This window comes from Miscanthus floridulus, chromosome 4 (genome assembly GCF_019320115.1).
Source record: "Miscanthus floridulus cultivar M001 chromosome 4, ASM1932011v1, whole genome shotgun sequence".
NCBI lineage: Eukaryota > Viridiplantae > Streptophyta > Magnoliopsida > Poales > Poaceae > Miscanthus > Miscanthus floridulus.
In genome coordinates, this window is record NC_089583.1 from 78,933,188 (window position 1) to 78,955,795 (window position 22,608).

Below are 22,608 nucleotides of genomic sequence, written 5' to 3' on the forward strand. Positions count from 1 at the left end.
TTACAATAATCTTCATTTGATGATCCAAAGATGATATCATCAACATGTACTTGACAAATGAAGATTTCTCCATCAAACTTCTTGGTGAATAGTGTGGTGTCGACCTTCCCAATGGTGAAGCCCTTCTCAATGAGAAAATCCCAAAGGTGTTCATACCAAGCTCTTAGGGCTTGCTTAAGCCCATATAGCACCTTGGACAACCTATAAATATGATTAAGATATCTAGGGTCTTCAAACCTAGGAGGTTGATCAACATAGACTAATTTATTTATGAAGTCATTTAAAAATGCACTTTTAACATCCATTCGATATAATTTCATTTCATGATGTGATGCATATGCAAGGAGGATATGAATGGCTTCAAGTCTTACAACCAGTGCAAAGGTCTCTCCAAAATCCAACCCTTCAACTTGAGAGAACCTCTTTGCAACTAGTCTTGCCTTGTTCCTCACTACAACGCCTTGATCATGTTGCCTGTTGCGGAACACCCACTTTGTTCCATTGACTCTTGCACCTTGTGGTCGCTGTTCAAGAGTCCAAACTTCACCGCGAGTGAAGTTGTTCAACTCTTCATGTATGGCATTTATCCAATCCGAATCTTGAAGAGCTTCTTCTACATTCTTAGGTTCAACACAAGAGACAAAAGAGTGATGTTCAATAAATGAAGCAAGTTTTTGAGAGCGAGTCATTACACCCTTTGAAGGATTCTCTATGATGAGATCTTATGGATGAGCTTGTAGTAGAGGTGAATTTCTTCTATCAACCACTTGAGGGGAAAGTTGTGGAGCATCAACATCTTGAGCTTGTGCCACCATTTGATCGTGAGAGACATGAGTATCTTCATTTTCTACTCTCCTATCTTTATCACTGTCTTATGGCACATTTGATGAAGAAGGTGGATCAATCACTTGTACATCATCTTCATCATCTTTAGGCTTGATGTCTCCAACCAGAATGTTCTTTATGGCCCCCCTCAATGGTTCATCACCTACATCATCAAGATTCTTATATGCTCCTTGGGAGCCGTTAGATTTATTAAATTCTACATCATATATTTCTTCAACCAAGCCGATGGTATGATTAAATACTCGATATGCTTTGGACTTTAATGGGTAACCAACAAGAAAGCCAATATCACAACGTCTTTGAAACTTTCCTAGGTGTTGCCGCTTCTTGTAGATGTAGCATTTGCAACCAAACACCCAAAAGAAAGAGACGTATGACTTTTTCCCATTGAGAAACTCATAAGGTGTCTTGCCAAGAAACTTTTGAAGAAATAGGCAGTTGGATGCGTAACATGCGGTGTTGAGAGCTTCCGCCCATAGAGCTTTGGGTGTATTGTACTCATCAAGCATTGTTCTTGCAAGTGTGATAAGTGTTCGGTTCTTTCTCTCAACTACACTATTTTGTTGAGGAGTATATGTTGCGGAGACCTCATGCTTGATCCTAACCTCATCACAGTAAGCTTCAATATTTGTGTTGTCAAACTCTTTTCTATTATCACTTCTTATCTTCTTGAGCTTCACTTCAAACTGATTTTGTGCTCTATTGGCAAACTTCTTGAAACATGATGCAACCTCGGTCTTATCATAAAGGAAGAACATCCAAGTATATCTAGAGTAGTCATCAACAATCACAAGACAATAAAGATTTCCTCCCAAATTCTTGTAAGTTGTTGATCCAAATAAGTCCATGTGAAGGAGCTCTAGCACTCTTGTTGTTGACATGAAAACTTTAGTAGGATGAGTGTTTGCAACTTGCTGTCGGCTTGACATGCACTACAAAGCTTGTCCTTCTCAAATTTCATATCCTTCAACCCTCTTACCAATTCATTCTTCATAAGCTTCTTGAGTGAGCTCATCCCAACATGAGCAAGTCTTCTATGCCATAGCCACCCAAGTGATGTTTTGGTGAATAGGCATGTCTTCAACTTAGCATCTTCGGAGGTGAAATCCACTAGATATAGGTTGTTGTATCTAAATCTCTTGAATATAACTTGATCATTATCTTTCTTAGACACAACCACTTCCATCTCGATAAACAAGTATTGAAAGCCAAGATCACACAATTGACCAACGGATAGCAAGTTGAAGCTCAATGAAGCAACATATAGAACATTTGAGATTGAATGATCATTTGATATTGTCACTTTGGCCAATCCTTTGACTTTGCCCTTTGAATTATCATCAAATGTAATTCTTTCTTGACCATCAACTTCTTCATCTAGTGAGATAAACATACGAGGATCACCGGTCATATGCTGAGTGCAACCACTATCAATTACCCAATGACTTCCACCGGTCTTGTAGTTCACCTACACACAAGAGATCAAGCTTGTTTAGGGACCTGAACTTGTTGAGGGCCCTTGACTTTCTCAACAAGTGACTTTGCAACTCAAATTTTCTTAGGCCTATTCTTGTTGGGAGGTCCTAAGAACATGACTTTTATTTTTCCACTAGAGTCCTTTCTAAGCATGTAATGAGCATTGAAAGCAAAGGGTCTAGCATGCTTGGGCAAGAGTTGTGGTGGTGGAGTTTGATATTAATGGGCAAAGTGACCTTCTTGTCCACACTCAAAACACCTCTTTGGCTTTGGCTTTGACTTGTGTTGTTGTTGGTGTTGAGCTTGAGTCTTCTTCTCTTGATGTGCCAAGTATCCAATGCCACTTCTATCCATCTTCATGACGGTGTTCATGAGTAGCTCACTTTGAAGATGTTGACCTCTTGTAAACTTGCTCAAGCCAGTCTTGAGATGTTCTTTCTCTAACTTGAGCTTCTTGTTCTCTTCTTTGAGTTCATCATGATTTTTCTCCTTCTTTAGTCTCTTGTTCTCTTCTTTGAGCATCTCATTCTCAAGAGCTAGATCACTATCATGGTCAAGGTTCTCTATCACAATAGTGTTGGTGGTTGATAGCTTTTCAAGATCTTTTTTGAGCTTCTCATTCTTATTCTTGATCTTGACATACTCATCATAGTTGTCGGATTCAACCACTTGCTTGCCTTTACTACTAGAACCTTGCTCAATGCTCTCAAAAATCAAATCATCACATGATGTAGCTATATCAATCTTAACAACATGGTTAGTAGCATCATGTGGCTCATTGGATAATAGCTCATGAGAAATAATAAGATTATCATGATTGATCTTGAGATTTGTATATTCTTCTTTTAGCATGGTGAAGCAAATGAAGATCATGACATGATGATGGTGATTCCATGGTGATGATCAAGTGCTTGGACTTGAAAAGAAGAAAGAGAAAAAACAAAAGGCTCAAGGCAAAGGTATAAATAGTAGGAGCCATTTTGTTTCGGTGATCAAGACACTTAGCAAGTGTGATCACATTTAGGTTAGATAGCCATACTATTAAGAGGGGTGAAACTCGTATTGAAATGCGGTTATTAAAGTACCACTAGATGCTCTAACTCATTGCATATGCATTTAGGATCTAGTGGAGTGCTAACACCCTTGAAAGTATTTGTGAAAATATGCTAACACATGTGCACAAGGTGATACACTTGGTGGTTGGCACATTTGAGCAAGGGTTGGAAACTTCACCGGTGGAGTGTCCACCCATAGAGTGTGGATAGTTCGATGGTGCCACCGGTGCCCTATACAAAAAAGATAGGGGTTCACAGAGTGACCGGACGCTGGTGGTTTAGTGACTGGACGCTAGGGTCCTACATCCAGTCAGTAGCAGTAGTAAGCACATGTCTCGGTCTTATGACTAGACGCTAGCGTGAAGAGTGACCGGACGCTGGCAGGGTGCGTTCGATCAATGCTGATGTACGCTGACGTGGTGGCGCACAGAGGAGACATTGAGTGACCGGATGCTGGGTGAGTCCGATCGTGATTTTGCGTGAATGGAACCTTACTAGAAATGACCAGACGCTGAGGTCCAGCGTCTGGTCACTTCGCAGCAGTACGTCCGGTCATCACTTAACCGTTGAGATCAGGCGCTCAGTATTTGAAGAGAGGAGACACGTGGCGTGCATCGCGTGACCGGATGCTGAGGTCTAGCGTTCGGTCAATCTGATCGGAGTGTCTGGTCGGTCCGTGTTCAGAGTAGTGAGGAGCCCAACGGCTCTATTTCGTGGGGGCTTCTATTTAAGCCCCATGGCTGGGTCAAGCTCACTCACTTAGCCATTTGTATTGACATAGCAACCTTGTGAGCTTAACCAAAGCCCTCCCACTCATCTCCATCATTGTTTCATCATTATTGTGAGATTGAGAGAGAATCCAAGTGCATTGCTTGAGTGATTGCATCTAGAGGCACTTGGTGTTCGTGTTTTGCTGTGGGATTCACTTATTGCTCTTGGTGGTTGCCACCACCTAGACGGCTTGGTGCAGCGGAGGAGGATTGGCATGAGTCGGTGATTGTTCGTGGCCATCTCCGGTGATTGTGAGGGAATTTGTACCTTCCCCGGTGGAGCGCCGAAAGGTAACTCTAGTGGATTGCTCATGTCATTGAGTTACCTCACTTGTGGGTAGGTTCTTGCGTTGTCCAAATTGTGTGGATGAGGTTTGTACAACACCTCTTAGCCACCGAACCACCAAGTGTTGGTTGACACAACAGGGACATAGCATGTTGGCAAGCACGTGAACCTCGGGAGAAAATTGGTTGTCTCTTGCCATTTGGTATTCTCTCGGTGATTGATTTAATATTCACCTTGTGATTGTTCACTCCTCTACACAGTGGTATAATCACCCTACTCACTCATTTATATTTTTGCAAACTAGTTGTGGCAAGCTCTTTAGTGTAATTAGAATTGAGAGCTTGCTTTGTTATTTTAAGTTGATCTAGTGGAGCTCTTTAGAGTAGCAAGATTGAGAGCTCTTAGTGAGTAGCAACATTGCAAGTTGTGTGCCTATTAATCATTGCAACTAGAATTGTTGGATAGGTGGTTTGCAACCCTTGTAGAGCTAGAGCAAGTTTGCATTTCGCTATTTGTCATACTAATCAAAGTGCTCTAGTTGATTTGTAGATTTTTAAATAGGCTATTCACCCCCTCTAGCCATATTAGGACCTTTCACATTCTCGTTCTCACTATCATCATCGGATGAGTAACTTGATGAATCAATATCCGTGAACCAATCACCAACGATGTATGCCTTGCCATTTTTCTTCTTCTTGTGAAAATCCTTCTTCTTGTCATCCTTCTTCTTGTATGACTTGTTTTTCTTCTTCTCATCATCATTTTCATTACTTGAGTCATCTTTCTTGCCCTTGTACTTCGTGTATTTGTCTTTCTTTGGCTTAGGGCATTGATGTTCTAGATGACCAAGTTCTCCACAATTATAGCAATCCATCTCCGAGATTGGCTTCCTTCTATTGCTAGTGAAGAACTTCTTTTTGCCATCAAACTTAACACCATTCTTGTTGAGCTTCTTAAGCATATTGGCGGTTCTTCTCACCATGAGAGCAAGATTTGAATCATCAATTTCATCATCACTTGAGCTCTCATATTCAATTCTTGCTTTGCCCTTCTCTTGGCTAGCCTTGAATGCCAGGTCTTTCTTCTTGGTGGAAGAAGAGCCATCTTGTGGTGTGATGTGCATATACATCTCATGTGCGTTGATCTTTCCCAATATTTGAGTTGGTGTAGAGGTTGAAAGATCACCTTGATGAAGCATGGTCACAATATGCCCATATTTGTCAATGGGGACGACACTCAAGATCTTTCTTACAACATCGAATGGTTGCATTTGTGTGAGTCCAAGCCCATTGACTTTCTCTATAAGAACATTTAAGCGTGAGTACATCTGATTAGCACTTTCTTTAGAAAAGCATCTCAAATGAATTAAGCTTTTTCATAACAAGATGATAGCGTTCCTCACGCTTAGTCTTTGATCCCTCATGGAGCGCATAAATGTCCAACCATAGTGCATGGGCATCCTTGTGGTTCCGCACATGGTTAAACACATATTTACAAAGGCATCTAAAGATGGTGTTTCTAGCCTTTGCATTCCATTTCTCATAATTGACCTTATCGCCTTGAAGGTGTGTGGGATCCTTAGGTTTTGGGAAACCTTGAGAGGCGGCTCTAAGAATTCCAACATCTAGAGCTTCTAAATAAGCCTCCATGTGGATTTTCTAATAAGAAAAATCATCTCTCTCAAAGATAGGAGGAGGTACATCCCCATGGGACATCTTTCTCTAGGCGGTTAAGCCTAATTTAGTGAGCACGAGACTCCGATACATATTGAAAGGATCAAGATACCCAAGAGGGGGTGAATTGGGCTAATTCTAAAATTCTTTGCAATAATTAAACTCTACACTTAGCCCACTTCACCCCTTGTGCCTAGAATGTGTTCCTATTGTTCTACTGTATAAAAGTTTTACACCCTAGGTTCCAATCCTACTCTAGCATGGCAATTCTAAGAATGTAAAGACAAGAATTGAATTGCTCAAATGTAAATGCTTACAGTAAAAAGAGGAGAAGGAACACGACGATGTTTTGCCGAGGTATCGGAGAGTCGTCACTCCCCACTAGTCCTCGTTAGAGCACCCGCGCAAGAGTGTAGCTCCCCCTTGATCCATGCAAAGATCAAGTGCTCTCTACAGGCCGATTCTTTGACACTCCATCATGGTAAATCACCCACAACCACTCATAACTTGAGTTGGGTCATCCACAAGCTCCACCGGATAATCACCAAACTCCCGATCACCACCAAACCATCTAGGTGATGGCGATCATCAAGAGTAACAAGCACGAACTCTCACTTGACCACAACAAGCCTAATGATAAGGGTGGATGCACACTTGCTACTCTCCTTACACTAATGAGGCCTTAATCTTGGATTCTCAAATCTCAATCACCTCACTAGGCTCTTACTCTCCTTTGCAGTCTCAAGGGTGTTTCTTAGCTGAACAAATGGGCAAGAGACCTCCCTTGGATGAATAGAGGAACTATTTATACCCCCTCATTCAAAATGAACCATTAAGAGGTTGAGTCAGCACTCTGCGGGGTGACCGGACGATCCGGTCAGTTATCCCCACCACAGAGCCATTAAGTTGTGACCGGACTCTAACCTGCGTCCGGTTAGTACTGACCGGACACGTTTGGTCATAAAAACTACTCTCTGAAACCTTACTGATGTTGACCGGACGTTGGCATGGATCCTCACCAGCGTTCGGTCAGCACTGACTGGATGCGTCCGATCAGCAAACTCCCTCTCTAGAACCTCTCTGGAGTTGACCGGACGCAAGAACCCAATGCCCGACCACTTTTCACTCAGCGTCCGTTCGCAACCAGATGGCTCCAGTTGATCAATTGAACTGACCGGGACTCACCCTTCAGCGGCCGGTTACAACCAGACCAGCGTCCGGTCAGTCATTTGACCCTCCATTCACTTCCAACTCGAAATCATATGTGAATGAAATTTGCTCCACTTGATCTTAGGGCTACTCCTGAGCTACCTAGTGCTAGATTTAACAAATGTGCACCACACCTAACCCACTAGACTCACCTAGGTCAAGCTACTAGCCCATACCTCCCTTAATAGTACGGTCAAAGAAAAAACAAAGCCCTAAACTACTCCAACTGTCTCTCCAACACCAAACGACACTTAGAACTAGTGCATCCTTAACCCTGTTGTCCATCCTTTGAAAATCGAAATGATTTCTATCGTAGGGGCATGACAACCATGATTGCCCAATCAATTGTTATTACCATGACCTAACTTAATTGTCTCTGCAAAACACACGTTAGTCATAGTAATCTCGTATTGTCATTAATCACCGAAACCCAACTAGCAGCCTAGATGCTTTCATAAGACACTAGAATTATTAATAGCCGCTAAAAATAGAAGTTGAGTTGAAAATAAAACTTTAAGGATTAAAATACACTTTTAGAAGTTAATGGATGAAATTGAGCTCAGAATACAAAGTTTAGGGATTAAAATGGTCACTTTGATAGTTCAATGATGAAACTGAGAAAAAAACTTTTTAAAAATAAAATTGTTATTTTGAAAATTCAGAGACGAATTGATAGTTGATGAACCAAAGTGACTATTTTGCCATCTAGAACATTAGTACATTGAATATAGAGTATTTCTTTTGACCTATAATGTTGTACTAACCAATAAAATAAAGTGTTTGATACAAAATATCATTAGAATAAAATCAATTGATTTAGGGGTGTTTGAATTCAGTAGCTGAAGTTTAAGGGTGTCATATCGGGTGTTATATGGAGGTGTCACATCGAGTGTTCGGATAGTAATAATAAAATAAATTACGAAAGTCATCAGTAATCCGCGAGACGAATTTATTAAGCCTAATTAATCCATCATTAGCACATGTTAACTGTAGCACCACATTGTCAAATCATGGACTAATTAGGCTTAAAAAATTCATCTCGCAAATTAGTCTTAATCTATGCATTTAGTTTCGTAATTAATCTATATTTAATACTCTATTCATGTATTCAAACATCCGATGTAACAGGGATTAAAGTTTAGGAGGGAAAACAAACACAACCTTATTATAAATATTTTGTAGCAAGAAACTTAATTGTACAATCAGATTTTTACTTGCATGTTTTATTTAGAAAACCATGTTTTATCAACTTCAAAACATTGCAAGCCACATCTTCTTTTCTTTTTGTTTGAGTCTACATGCTTCTTATATTCGACCAGACTAAATGGTGAACGTTTGCCTAAACTAAATCTAGCAAATGATTTTTGGACATGCTACCTTTCCTTTTCTAGAAAAAAAAATCCCGTTTGTATCCTTTTCTGTATGGAACCACGCGTAGCAGCCATTCAGCCTGTTCATTGGTTGGTTTCTGGGCTGATAAGTCCGACCAATAATAATTTGTTGTGAGAAAATAATATTATACCATGACTGATAAGCTTTAGCTGAAACCAACAAGCGATCATGGTGATTCTCTTCTCAAGGCGCGCTTTCCAAAGCTGCAGACATCATTAAAAAAAGTAATTTTAAAATGTTATAACTTCTTAATGATGTATCTATTTTTAATTCTATCTGCACCTATGTGTTCTACGCAACGAGGTGAATAAAACTAGACCCCACTTACATGTGTTTTGAATTTTTTTTTCTAGTAGCAATTTATGTGTAATAACTCATAACGTATATGACTTATGTCAAAAACTTGTAAATACAAAAGTTATGAAAACACAACTTATGTAAAAAAAGTTATGAAATACAATATATGTTAATAAGTTATTCTAAAAATTTAAGTACTTAAGTTATTCTATATAACTTGCGAACGTTGTCCAATAAAAATTAAGATAAAACTTATGTTAATAAGTTCTGCTCTATAAAATTTTATATTGTAAAAGTTGTGACATATAAGTTGTGGTAATATGTTGTGCATAAAAGTTATGTGTATAGCTTAGTAACTTTCCGGAGAAAAGAAAAGTTAAGTGTATAACTTGTTTGTATAACTTAAATATATATAACTTGATGAATGATTTAGATGTAAAGTTAGACGTATAAGTTATATTCCTTAGCTTAGTTGTACAAATTAATATCATAACATAATAGCAGAAATATGAAACTATGTACGAAAAATAACGGGTCGTTAGCGGGGAAGAAATCCAGTGAATAACCGCTCAACTGGATTTGGGTCGTATATTACATCTATGTTGTAGGATTGTCGAACGTATTCACATATTTTCGTAAAACTCCCACACATTTTTTGTAGGCTCACATAATATCCAGCCGAGCTTGGTTTGTTACGTGGCTATGGGCACGCTTGGTAGAGACTCGACATAGAAGCAAGTGAAGGAGAGTAGGAGACGGATGATTGCAGCAGCAACGCAGGCAGTCAAAACCATATGCCTTAACTAAAAGGTACAAGGCCAAGTAGGCAGCCATCAACGAGGCTATACATCTTCCATCGTAGTGTATTGTTTCTCTACGAAAAGCAGCGGCTTTAACTTTTGTCAAAGTCCTATGCCCGTTTCACCTTCAAATTGTGAAAGCGTGTGATGAAGATGCCAGTGACCTTGTTTACAATGCGAATTGAAAGAGTGCTTCAAATTTTAGTTAGTCGAAGCACCTGCTGCTTCTGCAAGCTAATACGGACACATGCGAAACATCTGGAGCCTTTACGCAGACATGGAGACTGGGGCTAACAGCGAGCATGTAGCGTTTGGGCTGCTCTGATGGGCAGGGGCGGATCCAGAACGTGGCTGCGTCCCAGGCTGAGCTGTTGATTCACGTTCAAAACAGTCTGATCTTACTTTCTAGGTCTCCTTTTGTCTAATTAAAATCATAGTTTTTTAGGCTAAACGCCACATATGTTAAAGGGGCTACATGGACTCGCCCCGGGCTGCAGCCCGGGCAGCCCGGGCCCTGGATCCGCCCGTGCTGATGGGCAATGTATAGAGTGGACGGTTGGTTTCGGTGACAGATAAATGCCGAAGTGTGGGATGAAATTCGTAGGGGCACAAATTTTTGTTTTTTTTAATATTATAGATTATATATATATATATATATATATATATATATATATATATATATATATATATATATATATATATATATATATATATAGCGACAGATATATATGCCCTGTTCGTTTGGCTTATAAGCTATAGCTAAAAATACTGTTGGCTGATTTATTGTGAAAAAAAATACCGTTGATTGACTAAAAAAGTACAGACTTATAAGCGAAACGAACGTGGCGATACATCATATATTAACGTGTGGATAAAGTGCGCGTTAAGCGTGTTAGGTTTGATCTCCCACCAATTAGGCCCAACGGCCTTTTGGGCCTTGTTCTCGCGCCCTGATCGGGGGCGCCCAACCATACATGGTTGGTGGGCCCCCATCACACTGCGCTATAAATAAAGGTGGGGGCGGTAGGCTCTCGATATATGAGGTTCACCTGAGCCGCGACTCCCCACCGATATTCCCCATCCCGATCCGAGAGGGGAGCAGCCAGTGACGGGAAGCCGCCACCGTCTCCACTGCGCCACCACTTCACTGCACCGACTCCTCTCTCCACCGAACGTCGCTGCCGGCGCGCAGATGGCATCCGCTAACGAGATCCCGGCCGGCGCTTCCACCACTCCGACTGCTTCGACCACTACGGCCTTCGATGGTCTGCAACCTCTCATTCCCCTTCTCTCTGCCTCTTTGTAGATTGAGTATTAGGATTTTTGATTACTGGGATTCAAGAACATGTACCCCTACTTCACTGTGTATATGTATTCCTATTACTATGTACCCGATCTGATGAACTTGACTCGATTGAGTCCTACGAAATCTAACATTGGTACCGGAGCCAGGTTTATTGAAAAGAAAGATCGAACGATTGAACCAATTTCAGATCGGGAAAGAACATGAACGAACCCTAACCCTAACCCTAACATGAATGGATGAATGGGGTCCTATCTGGGCCCTCATCCCGCCGGCGGCATCCCCACCGCGCGGGACAAAGACCGAGCCGTCGGCCCTCGCCGACGTGCCAGACTAGAACCCGAACCCTAGATTTAAATCCTTGTTCGGATAAGAGAAAAGCAGACCCAAATCCGAAGAGGGGAAAGGGGATAATCTTGGAGAACTCGAATCAAACAAAAAAAATACGAATCGGGTTCAACCGAACCCTAACCCTAGATCCCCTTTTCGGGTGAACGAGTGAAAAGAAAGAAGATAGAAATCGAATCCGAAGGGAGAAGAAAGTCTACCTCGCCGCGCGACGGATGTCCCTTCGCCGGCGCGGGAGAAGAAGGGCCAGGGGGGGCAACCGCTCGCCTGGCTCGGCCAAGGGGGCGCCGTGGCCAGGCCGCTCGACGGTGGCGTGCTCACCCATTGGGGAGCACGCGCGCCGGCGAGGGGGCCGGCGACGACGCCATGGATCGCCCGCTCCTCCGCCTTCGAGTCGCTCTCGGTTGCGCTCGCCTCACTACTGCAGCTGAGAGAGAGTAGAGAGAGAAGAGGGAGGAGCGAATGGCCTCTAGGGTTCGAGAGGACGCGGCCAGGGGCGGTTTTTGTTCGCCCGAAGACGTCGCGCCGCTGTCCGATGAATCCAACGGCGCTAGATGCGTGGGCCAGCGTCGCGGCCCAGGCGGGCGAGCGCGCAAGGCCGAATTTTCGGCCCAGGCCCAGATTGCGGCCTGGGCGCGGGGGGGAGCAAGCGGGACAGCGCGCGGCCGTCTTGGGCTGCTGCAGCGCGCGCTGCTGGCCAGGCCGCGCGCATGGGCCAGCTGGGCCGCGCTGGGCTGAAGTGAAAAGAAAAATGTTTGTTATTTTTTTTCAGGAGCAATTTTAATGCATATTTTTTGATGAATTTGAATGATTTTGATACAATTTTTTCTGTGCAAATATTATCCAACGATATTTTGCCAAAAAACAGTAAAGTACTCGGTGCTTCTAGAAAATAATAATATGAAAGATTATTAATGTTTCCGCTGTGCATGATAATTATTGTTCTCTTTGATTAAATTTGAACCAACGGGATAATTTAATTTTAAGAGAAGTGATGAATTTCTGATAATTTTGATGAGATTATGATGTTGTTATTTTCTGACCAACGTTGTTAATAACAATATTATAATTTTGATCCATGAGAAATTATGCATTAATTTTACTTCTGCCCAACGGTGATGTAAAATATTTGCATGGATGAATTATAAGTTTTAATTTGACCAACGTTGAGTTAAAGCATGAAATTTTATGTATAAATATTTCTTATTTACTCTGGTGTGATTTCAGGAGGCAAATGCATTGTAAACATTGCCAACATCTCGACACTCAATGGGACCCATCATCGTGTGTGGCGGGAGAAGTACGAATTGGAACTTGCGTTGGGAGAGGTCGATTTTGCCATCACCTCACCGTGTCCTACTGAGCCAGAGGACCCAGTGAGAGGTGAAAATGAATCTGACGCTGATTTCGCCGCTCGAAAGCGTGATCATGCTGAAATAAGAATAAAATATGACGTTGAACATAGGCAATGGAATCTCTCCAACCGCAAGTGCCTGTTGGTGGCCAAGGCCACCATAGAAGAACAGATAAGGGGCTCAATCCCTGAATGTGCTACTGCCAAAGAATATCTTGAGAAAATCAAGAGTCAGTTTACTGGGTCTACCAAGGCCACAGCAAGATCACTGATTAAGAAGCTTGTGAATGAGAAATTCACTGATGGTAGCATAAGAGAGCACATTTTGAAGATGAACACTACGATATCTAAGCTAAAGGAAATGAATTTGAAGGAGGAGGATTTCCTGATTCATTTGATTTTTGCTTCTTTGCCAAAAGAATATGACACCTTCATTGTGAATTACAATATGCAGCCTGAAAGATGGGGCATAGAAAGACTCATCTCAATGTGTGCTCAAGAAGAGAAGAGGATAAAATCCTCATAGGATGAATCCGCTTATTTTGTGAAGGATAACAAAAGAAAGAATTTTAATGATAAGAATTCTAAACCACAAGGGAAACCCAAGTGGGATAAGGCCTCTTGCTCCAATTCACAGGGAAAGAAACCCCAGGATTCTGAGAATCAGCAGTATGGTGGAGCTGAAAAAGATCAGTGCAAGCACTGCTTCAAGAAGGGATAGTACAAGAGGGATTGTCCAAACTTTCTGAAATCTCTGCTAAAGAAATGTGATGAATTTATTATATTTGTAGATGAATCCTTGTATTTATGTTATGATAAATCCACTTGGTGGGTTGATTCAGGAGCAACTACTCATGTTGCAAATTCCTTACAGGGGTTAAGTGGGACGAGAACCTTGCAAAGAGGAGAAAGAACGATTAAAGTTGCAAATGGAGTGCAAGCCAATGTTAAAGCCATTGGAGTTTTTTCTTTAGAATTGAATAATAGTTTTGTACTTAGACTTAAAGAAGTACTTTATGTTCCCTCTTTGCGTAGAAATTTGATAAGCGTTTCGAAACTTGATGATGATGGAATTGATTGCCACTTTGGTGGTGGCAAGTGTAAGATACTGGTTGATAATAAATGTGTTGGTCTTGCCTTCCGACAAGACAAGCTTTATTTATTATCTCTTGCTGAGAATACGAACAATGTATGCGATGAGAATGTGAATGATTCCCCATCTGTGAATGTAACTAAGAAGCGGAAGAGAATTGATTATGTCTCTTCGAAATTATGGCATTATCGCTTGGGCCATATTTCGAGGGGGAGAATAGAACGATTGGTTAAGGAATCAATTCTCCCGCACTTAGAATTTTCAGATTTAGAACAATGTGTTGATTGTATCAAAGGAAAGTATGTCAAGAAAATTAAGAAAGATGCCAAACAAAGCACATGAATTTTAGAAATAATCCACACAGACATATGTGGTCCTTTTCCTGTGAAAAGTGTGGAAGGTTATGATTCGTTTATAACATTCACAGACAACTACTCTCGTTATGGCAATATTTATCCAATTAAAGAAAGATCGGAAGCATTGGATAAATTCAAAATATTTAAAGCTGAAGTTGAAAATCAGCACAATAAGAAAATCAAGATAGTACGATCAGACCGAGGTGGAGAGTACTATGGGCGACAACCCCATATGACCAAATTCCTAGACCATTTGCAAGGTTCCTATAGGAAAATGGCATAGTTGCTCAGTACTACACACCGGGGGAGCCTCAGCGGAATGGAGTGGCTGAAAGACATAACCGTACCTTAATGGATATGGTAAGAAGCATGATGGGTTACTCTACATTACCGATTAGTTTATGGATGGAGGCACTGAAAACCGCCATTCACATACTTAATTGAGTACCAAGTAAATCGGTGCCTAAAACACCGTATGAATTATAGACAGGAAGGAAACCCTCACTTAACCATTTGCGTGTGTGGGGCTATCCGGCTGAGGCAAAAGTGTTTAACCCAAACATAGGAAAGTTAGACTCCAAGACAGTCAGCTGCCATTTTATTGGCTATCCAGAAAGATCGAAAGGATATCGCTTCTATTGTCCTGACAGACATACGAAGATTGTAGAAACAAGACACGCTGTGTTCTTAGAGGATAACATGATCAGGGGGAGCATGGTAGCACGAGAAATCAGCCTACAGGAAAAGTGGGTACATGTACCCACTCCGATGGTTGAAGAACCATTCTTCACGCTACCTGCTGCTGTTGCACCAACAGTGCAGGACACTGTAGTGCCAACACCTGTTGCAAGTTCTCCTGTGGCGACAATGAATGAACATGAGGAACGTGTCCTTGAGGAACCTATCCTTGAGGAACCTATAGAACCAAATGTTGCACATGAGGAAGAACAACAACAGCCCAATGTGGAACAAGTGCCAGAGGCACCTAGAAGGTCTCAAAGAATAAGAAGATTAGCTATTACTGATGACTATGAAGTTTATGAAATAGAAGAATTTCAGATGGGGGATGATCCCACCTCATTTGAAGAAGCCATGAGAAGCGACCACTCATCAAAGTGGCTTAAGGCCATGAAAGATGAATTGAAATCAATGAGTACCAATAAAGTTTGGGACTTAGAAAATATTCCTAAAGGAGCCAAAACAGTAGGCTATAAATGGGTCTATAAGACAAAATATGACTCCCAAGGGAATATAGAAAGATTTAAAGCGTGACTTGTGGCAAAAGGCTTCACGCAAAGAGAAGGGATTGATTACAATGAGACGTTTTCTTCAGTCTCATGTAAAGATTCCTTCAGAATTATAATGGCACTTGTAGCCCACTATGATTTAGAGTTACATCAAATGGATGTAAAGACGGCTTTCCTAAACGGGGATTTAGAAAAAAAATGTTTATATGGCACAACCGAAAGGTTTTGTCGTAAAAGGAAAGGAAAATATGGGATGCTGCCTGAAGAAATCAATCTACGGATTGAAGCAAGCTTCAAGACAGTGGTATTTAAAGTTTGATAGAACGATAAAAGGTTTTGGGTTTAAAGAAAATGTTGAGGACAATTGCGTTTATGCAAAGTTAAAGAATGGAAAGTACATAATCCTAATTTTGTATGTGGATGATATCTTGCTTGCTAGTAGTGATATCAATCTACTAATGGAAACAAAGAAATTCTTGTCCTCAAACTTTGATATGAAAGATCTCGGTGAGGCCTCATTCGTTTTGAGAATAGAGATTCACCGAGATAGAAGAAAGGGGGTTCTAGGATTATCGCAAAAGGCATACATAGAAAAGGTCCTGAAGAAATTTAGTATGCATGCGTGCAGTCCTTCACCTGCTCCTATAGTCAAGGGCGATAGATTTGGGGAACATCAGTGTCCCAAGAACCAATATGAAATTAACCGAATGAAAGCGGTACCGTATGCTTCAGCTGTTGGAAGTTTACAATATGCTCAAGTGTGTACACGCCCTGACTTAGCTTTTGTTACCGGGTTACTTGGCAGATATCAAAAGAATCCAGGAATTGAACATTATAAATTAGTGAAGAAAGTCATGCGTTATTTGTAGGGTACGAAAGGCCTCATGCTTACGTATAGAAGATCTGATTCCCTGCAGATAGAGGGGTATTCAGATTCTGATTATGCGGGAGAAGAAAGAAAATTCACGTCAGGATATGTATTTACTCTCGCAGGAGGGCTATATCGTGGAAAAGCTCCAAACAAACCGTAACTACATCCTCGACAATGTATGCCGAGTTTATAGCATGCTATGAGGCAACGGGGCAAGTGAATTGGCTGAAGAAATTCATACCCGGATTGAAAGTGATTGATGATATGAATGAACCACTGAGATTGTATTGTGATAACAATCCAGTGATACAGTACGCTCACAACAATAGGTCAAGTGGTGCTGCCAAACACATTGACATAAAGTACTATGTTGTGAAAGATAAAGTTCGAGATCATATAATAAATCTTGAGCATATAAGTACAGAGAAAATGCTTGCGGATCCGCTAACAAAGGGCTTATCACCCAATGTATTCAGAGAACACGTAGCCGGCATGGGTTTAAGGGAAAGTCTATGATTCCCGAACATACGAAGGACCCAAAGAAAGTTTACATTTCAAAACGGAGAAGTGTATTGTGGTTGTTAGTCTAACGGCACTAATTGCTGTGACGATGTGACAGTTCTATGCACTAATCTGTGATGAAATAGGATGGAAGTAAGAAAAATATAAATTGAAAGTTTTGAGTATGAAATTAAAGAACAAAGAATAGATGAGAGATCAAGGGGAAGAATGTTAGGTTTGATCTCCCACCAGTTAGGCCCAACGACCTTTTGGGCCTTGTTCTCGCGCCCTGATCGGGGGCGCCCAACCCTACATGGTTGGTGGGCCCGTCACACTGCGCTATAAATAAAGGTGGGGGCCGGCAGGCTCTCGATATACGAGGTTCACCTAAGCCGCGACTCCCCACCGAAATTCCCCATCCCGATCCGAGAGGGGCGCAGCCAGTGACGGGAAGCCGCCACCGTCTCCACTACGCCACCACTTCACTGCACCGACTCCTCTCTCCACCGAACGTCGCTGCCGGCGCGTAGATGGCATCCGCTAACGAGATCCCGGCCGATGCTTCCACCACTCTGACTGCTTCGACCACTACGGCCTTCGATGGTCTGCAACCTCTCACTCCCCTTCTCTCTGCCTCTTTGTAGATTGAGTATTAGGATTTTTGATTATTGGGATTCAAGAACATGTACCCCTACTTTACTGTGTACATATATTTCTATTACTATGTACCGGGTCTGATGAACTTGACTCGATTGAGTCCTACCAAATCTAACAAAGCGTACACATGAATCTTTTGCCTCACGCTCACTCCAGCATGGCTAGCTCCTCGTAGAAGAGATCCTTGAACAGCTCCATGCGCTCGGGCTCCAGCGCGGCGGCCACCGCGCGCCACCCTTGCCGGGGCAGTTCAACAGGTACACGAACCCCGGGTAGTACATGAGCGCCGGCGCCAGCAGCGCTGGCTCGCCCCACCCGAAGTCCGCGTCGTACGACGGCATCCCCAGCTAGCTGATCACGCGCAGGTCCGTGCCGGCCAGCCCGCTGCGCGGTAGCGCCGCCAGGTCCGCCGTCTCCAGGTAGTCCAGCAGCGACCGCGCGTACTCGTCCCCGTGCCCCGTCGCCCCGCGGAGCCGACGCGCGCCGAAACCCAGCGGGTTGGACAGGAGGTCGCCGACGCGGGCGGACACCGAGCTGCGCGCCACCGCGTTGCCGAAGAAGGTCTCCGGCAGCGGCGGGGACAGGCGCGCGCGCATGTCCACCATCGTGTAGAGGCGGGACTCGGCGTCGGGGGCCAGCGCGCGCGCCGCGCACGCGCACCGCCAGACGTGCCCCACCAGCGCGCGGAAGGTGGACACCGCGCCCGCGCGGGCGCGGAGGGCGGCGGCCTGCGCGCCGGTCACACGGTGGATCGCGCTGGCGTACTCCGCTTTGCCGCCGCCGGTCGTTGCTGGCCTGGAGGTGCGGCCGCCGTACTCGTGCGTGTGGTCGAAGTGGACGGTCGGCAGTGGGCGCGCCCGGAGGGGCGTGTGGTCAAGCAACGGGGGCGCGGCGGCGGTGTCTCCGCGGGCGATGCTGGCCCACGTCCGGATGAAGTGGAAGGCGCTGCGACCGTCGATGACGAAGTGGTGCATCGCCGTGCCGAGCGCCACGCCGCCGCACCTGAAGAAGGTGACCTGCGAGTGGAGGAGACAGGCGCCTGATCTGAGTTAACCATGGTTGGTAACCCGACCCAAACCAACTTCGTTTCACCTTGGTACTATCGGTTTCAGTAATAAAGTGTCAAGTTCTTTTCGTTATTAAGTAATCTATCCCATGTCACATCATTCGTTAGGTTAATAATCATTAAAAAAAAGCACTCGAACTATGCCATGCACATGCACCGATGCCCGCACAAGGCACAAACTCCATCCAGAGAAAAGTGATGATTTGTTCGAACCAACAGAAAAGTCAGCGCATGCAGATGCAGAAACCTGAAGCAGGAGCAACGGTGCGTCGGGGCCGGCCGTGGAGTCGTATTTCGGCACGAACGTGTCGTTCATGGCCTTGGACGGCGCGAAGCCGTCGAAGTCCTCGAGCGCGACGGCGGACCGCGCGACGACGAAGAGCGCGCCCGCGGCGTTGCAGTCGATCTCGGCGCGCCCGCCGTCGTCGCGGCCCGCGCGGCGGAGGCGGCCGGCAAAGGGGTGGAACTGGACCAGCGCAGCGGCCAGCGCCGCACGCAGCACGTCGGCCGAGAAGAAGTCCGGGCTCGGCTGCGGCCGGTCGTCCTGGGGACGGCGACGGAAGAAGTAGACCGTCGGGGTGTAGCCGTTCCGCGCGACGAGGTCGAGGTTGGACAGCCAGAGCGCCCGCCGCGGCGTGGGCTCAGCTCGCTCGGCGCCACCAGCTCGGTGGTGACGACCTCCACGGCCATCGATCGGAGGATGTCTGTGGCTCGCTCTTGTTCCGGCGTTTTGCCCTCTGTGACTGTGATAGCTCTCTTCTAGTTTGGTCGTGTGGTGCGTGAAGTGAGTGCAGCGACTCCGTCCAAAGGGAGGGACTGGGATTTATAAGGGGTTGCCGTGTGGGTTTGGTAGCGGAAAATCATAAGAAATAAGGTCGTGGAGTTGTTGAGTACTTGAGTCGGCTGTGCTTGCATTACATCATGGTTTCAAGGTGCAATCACAGTTTGCCGGTCTCTCATTGTCTCATCTCTCGTAGCTGTCGATGGATATAGAATATTGTGTGACGTTACTTTGTTTGTAGGATACTTCACTACCACAAAGCTGAGATTTCGTGAGAGTGGAAATACCGGTTTTACCCTCATAAAATTAATACGTGACGACCAAACATCATGCATTAATCCTCACGATAATGAAGCCAGGAATATACAGTTTTCATGAGGGTTAACTCTCACGATTTTTTTTCGTGGCGAACGGCCACCTCCACGAAAATTACATTGTCATCGGGCAGGTAGCTTTTTATGGCGGTATTTCGCGGAGGTCACCGTCATGAAATTAATTCGTGAGTCTCAAAACTCATAGGAAAATAGTATTTCGTGAGAGGGAGACATCACCACGAAAAAATGGTTGAACCATGAGAGGGAGACACCACCACGAAAACAGGTTCAACCCTCATGGTATATGGTTTCCCTGGGAGTCCAACGCCACCTGGAAAACATGTTCAAACCCTCATGAAATATGGTTTTCCTGGGAGTCCAGAACTGCTGCCAGGAACATTTATTTCATGAGAGTAAAACCTCCATGAAAATTTTCAACCCAAATCCAAATGCACCCATATTTCAAAAGTCAATCCAACACAAATACAATCAGATTTCATAACATGCATATATTCAACTAATTTCAGTCCAAACATATCACAAAGTGTCCAACAATTGCACTCCAAACATATTACAAAGTCTCTAACACCATTACATTGGTGCAAGGCAATATTGTCTCATAGTCATAGTCAACTAACAAGTCCCAGAACCTACATAGCTTTGAGGTCTACTTAGTACAACACCAAAAGGTTTTGTTTCAACCTAGGGTCGCTGGTTAGCAAAATAAGCCTAGCATCTATTAGTTTGGATCAAAAGAGCCCAAAAGTACGATGGTACCATGTTCAGGTTTTACTCACATCCATTGCATCAATTATCATTGATATCATCCTCATTATCATCACTATCATCCTCTTCATTGATGTTGTCCTCTTCATTACCACTATTCATGTCGGCATCTTCACTGCCACTAATGTCATCACTACCATCATCTTCATCAAAGTCATCAGAACTATGGTTGTCATCATCATAGCTGTTGCTGTCATTCATCTCATCATAGTAGTCATCATCATCAACATTAGTGTCCACGATATCAGCACTAGTAAGTATTTCAAGTGGGTTAGTGCTGACATGTGATGATGCAGAAACCTGAAAAAGATCAATCATGGTCTTAGACTTCAAATAAAAAGGATGGTTGCCACATTTATTTAGCTAAAATAGCAGGTGGTTGCCACATTTATTTAACCAAAACAGCAAGTGGTTGTCACATTTATTTATCTAAAACAGCAAGTGTAAAGGATATATCCAAAACTAGACTCACATTTGTTTAACCAATTTCAAACATGAATAATACAACATTTATGTTAGTAGCCAGCCTCCCTGCACATGAGAGCAGCAGTCCAGCCACACACTGGTTATAGGCTAGAGGAGGAAAAAGAGGGGTGATAACAGAGCATACACACACAAGTGCAGCAACTGAACTGCTTCTCTCAGTTCCATTCCATAGAGTATACATCTAGGTGTAGTAGTTGAATAACTACAAGGTTAGGCTCAACTACTCTACATGGCTATTGACATACTCCTACAGTACATGGAGAGAACAGCAAAACAATTTACCTGATGACGACGGGCATCGATATTTGCTAGACGGTTCATCAGATCAGCAGGTAGAGGCTTTTTAAGATCCTCGAAAAGTCTCTGAAATTTGATGTGCAAAAAAATCAGATCAATGCATATGACCAGTAAGTTGTAACATGGAGAGGGATGATTATTACCAGCATCATCTCATGATTAATACTATTTTCCTCAATGAGAATCTCATTATTCTCATTCAACTTCTTATTTGTTTCATTCAGTGCATCATTCCTGTCCTTCAATTGCTCATTTTCATGTACTACAGCTTGATAAGCATGTTAGGGACCCTGATGCCTAAGAGAGGGGGGGGGGGGGTGAATTAGGCAACTTAAAACTCTAACTCTAAACTATGACCTCTTTTTCTATCCTTAGCAAAAACCTATACAAAAGATAAACTATCTAAATATGCAACTACGTTTTTGCTAGTGTGTTGCTATCTCTACCACAAAAAAGAGTTATGCAACCTATATTCCAAACCTATCAACTAGCCTATCACTAAGCTAGAAAAGTAAAGCACAAACCAAGATTGCAATGTAAATGCGGAAGTTAAAGAGTAAGGTGGAGATATACAAACTCCAATCGACGACTCTGATATTTTTACCGAGCTATCGAGAAGCGCGCAAGCTTTCCCCTAGTCCTCATAGGAGCCGCTCGCAAGGAATCCCTCGCAAGGGCCAAGCTCCCAGTCGGGTATCTTCGTGGATAGCTCCGGGCCTTTCCCACGCGCAAGCGGGTCTCCGGTTAAGCCACTCGTGGCAAAGCCTCTTCCGGACCGCTCCCCGCTGTCTTCACTATCAAGCTTCTAGCCGAAACGCCGCGGGCCTTGTTCTTTCTGGTACACGGTGGCGGTCACACCACAAATGTGGTTGGTGTGGTCTCGTAAAACTACAAGCCCCTACGATGTACAGCAATGGTGCGCGCAAGCACCAAGTGGTAAGAGGTATGCAAACCTCATAAAACACTAGGCCTAAACCTAGAGCAAGCACATAAGCGATGGTCTAAGTAACCTAAGCACTTCACAAAAGCACCTACGCTAATCACTAAATGTATCACTAAGCACTATGCAAGTGGAGATCACTAAAGTGGTGTATCAACACCCTTGGTATGTTTTCTCTCCTCTCCTCTACTCAAATGGCTGATTTGGGGGATCTATTTATAGCCCCACAAGTGAGAACTAGCCGTTGGACCCGAGACCCAACTTTCTGCTAGTGACCGGACGCTAATCATGTCCCGATCAGACGTGTCCGGTCCTACCGACCATTGGAGTGCGCGTTGATCGGACTCTGGGCCGAGTCGCGCTGGCACCGCTCTAGAACCTCTCTGAACTCTATCGGACGCCAC

General features: G+C 43.6%; 1 protein-coding gene and 1 pseudogene across 1 annotated transcript; both read right to left on the bottom strand.

The window, feature by feature from the left end:
• Positions 1 to 17,681: 17,681 nt before the first annotated feature.
• LOC136551803 (hydroxycinnamoyltransferase 4-like) lies at positions 17,682 to 19,290 on the bottom strand (annotated as a pseudogene).
• A 959-nt stretch (positions 19,291 to 20,249) lies between these two features.
• Positions 20,250 to 21,534, bottom strand: LOC136551804 (rRNA biogenesis protein rrp36-like). The gene is made up of 3 exons (XM_066543345.1): positions 21,408 to 21,534; positions 21,250 to 21,330; positions 20,250 to 20,781 (listed from the first exon to the last, which is right to left on the bottom strand). Exons 1-3 carry the CDS (start codon positions 21,414 to 21,416, stop codon positions 20,503 to 20,505), a joined length of 369 nt encoding a protein of 122 aa, XP_066399442.1. The 5' UTR covers positions 21,417 to 21,534; the 3' UTR covers positions 20,250 to 20,502.
• Between the last annotated feature and the right edge of the window lie 1,074 nt (positions 21,535 to 22,608).

Bases quoted from the DNA above. Each gene is read 5' to 3' on its own strand.
- LOC136551804 (XM_066543345.1), bottom strand. The intron at 20,782-21,249 runs GTAAATTGTTTT...GATCTTTTTCAG, and splicing joins TCGATGCCCGTCGTCATCAG to GTTTCTGCATCATCACATGT.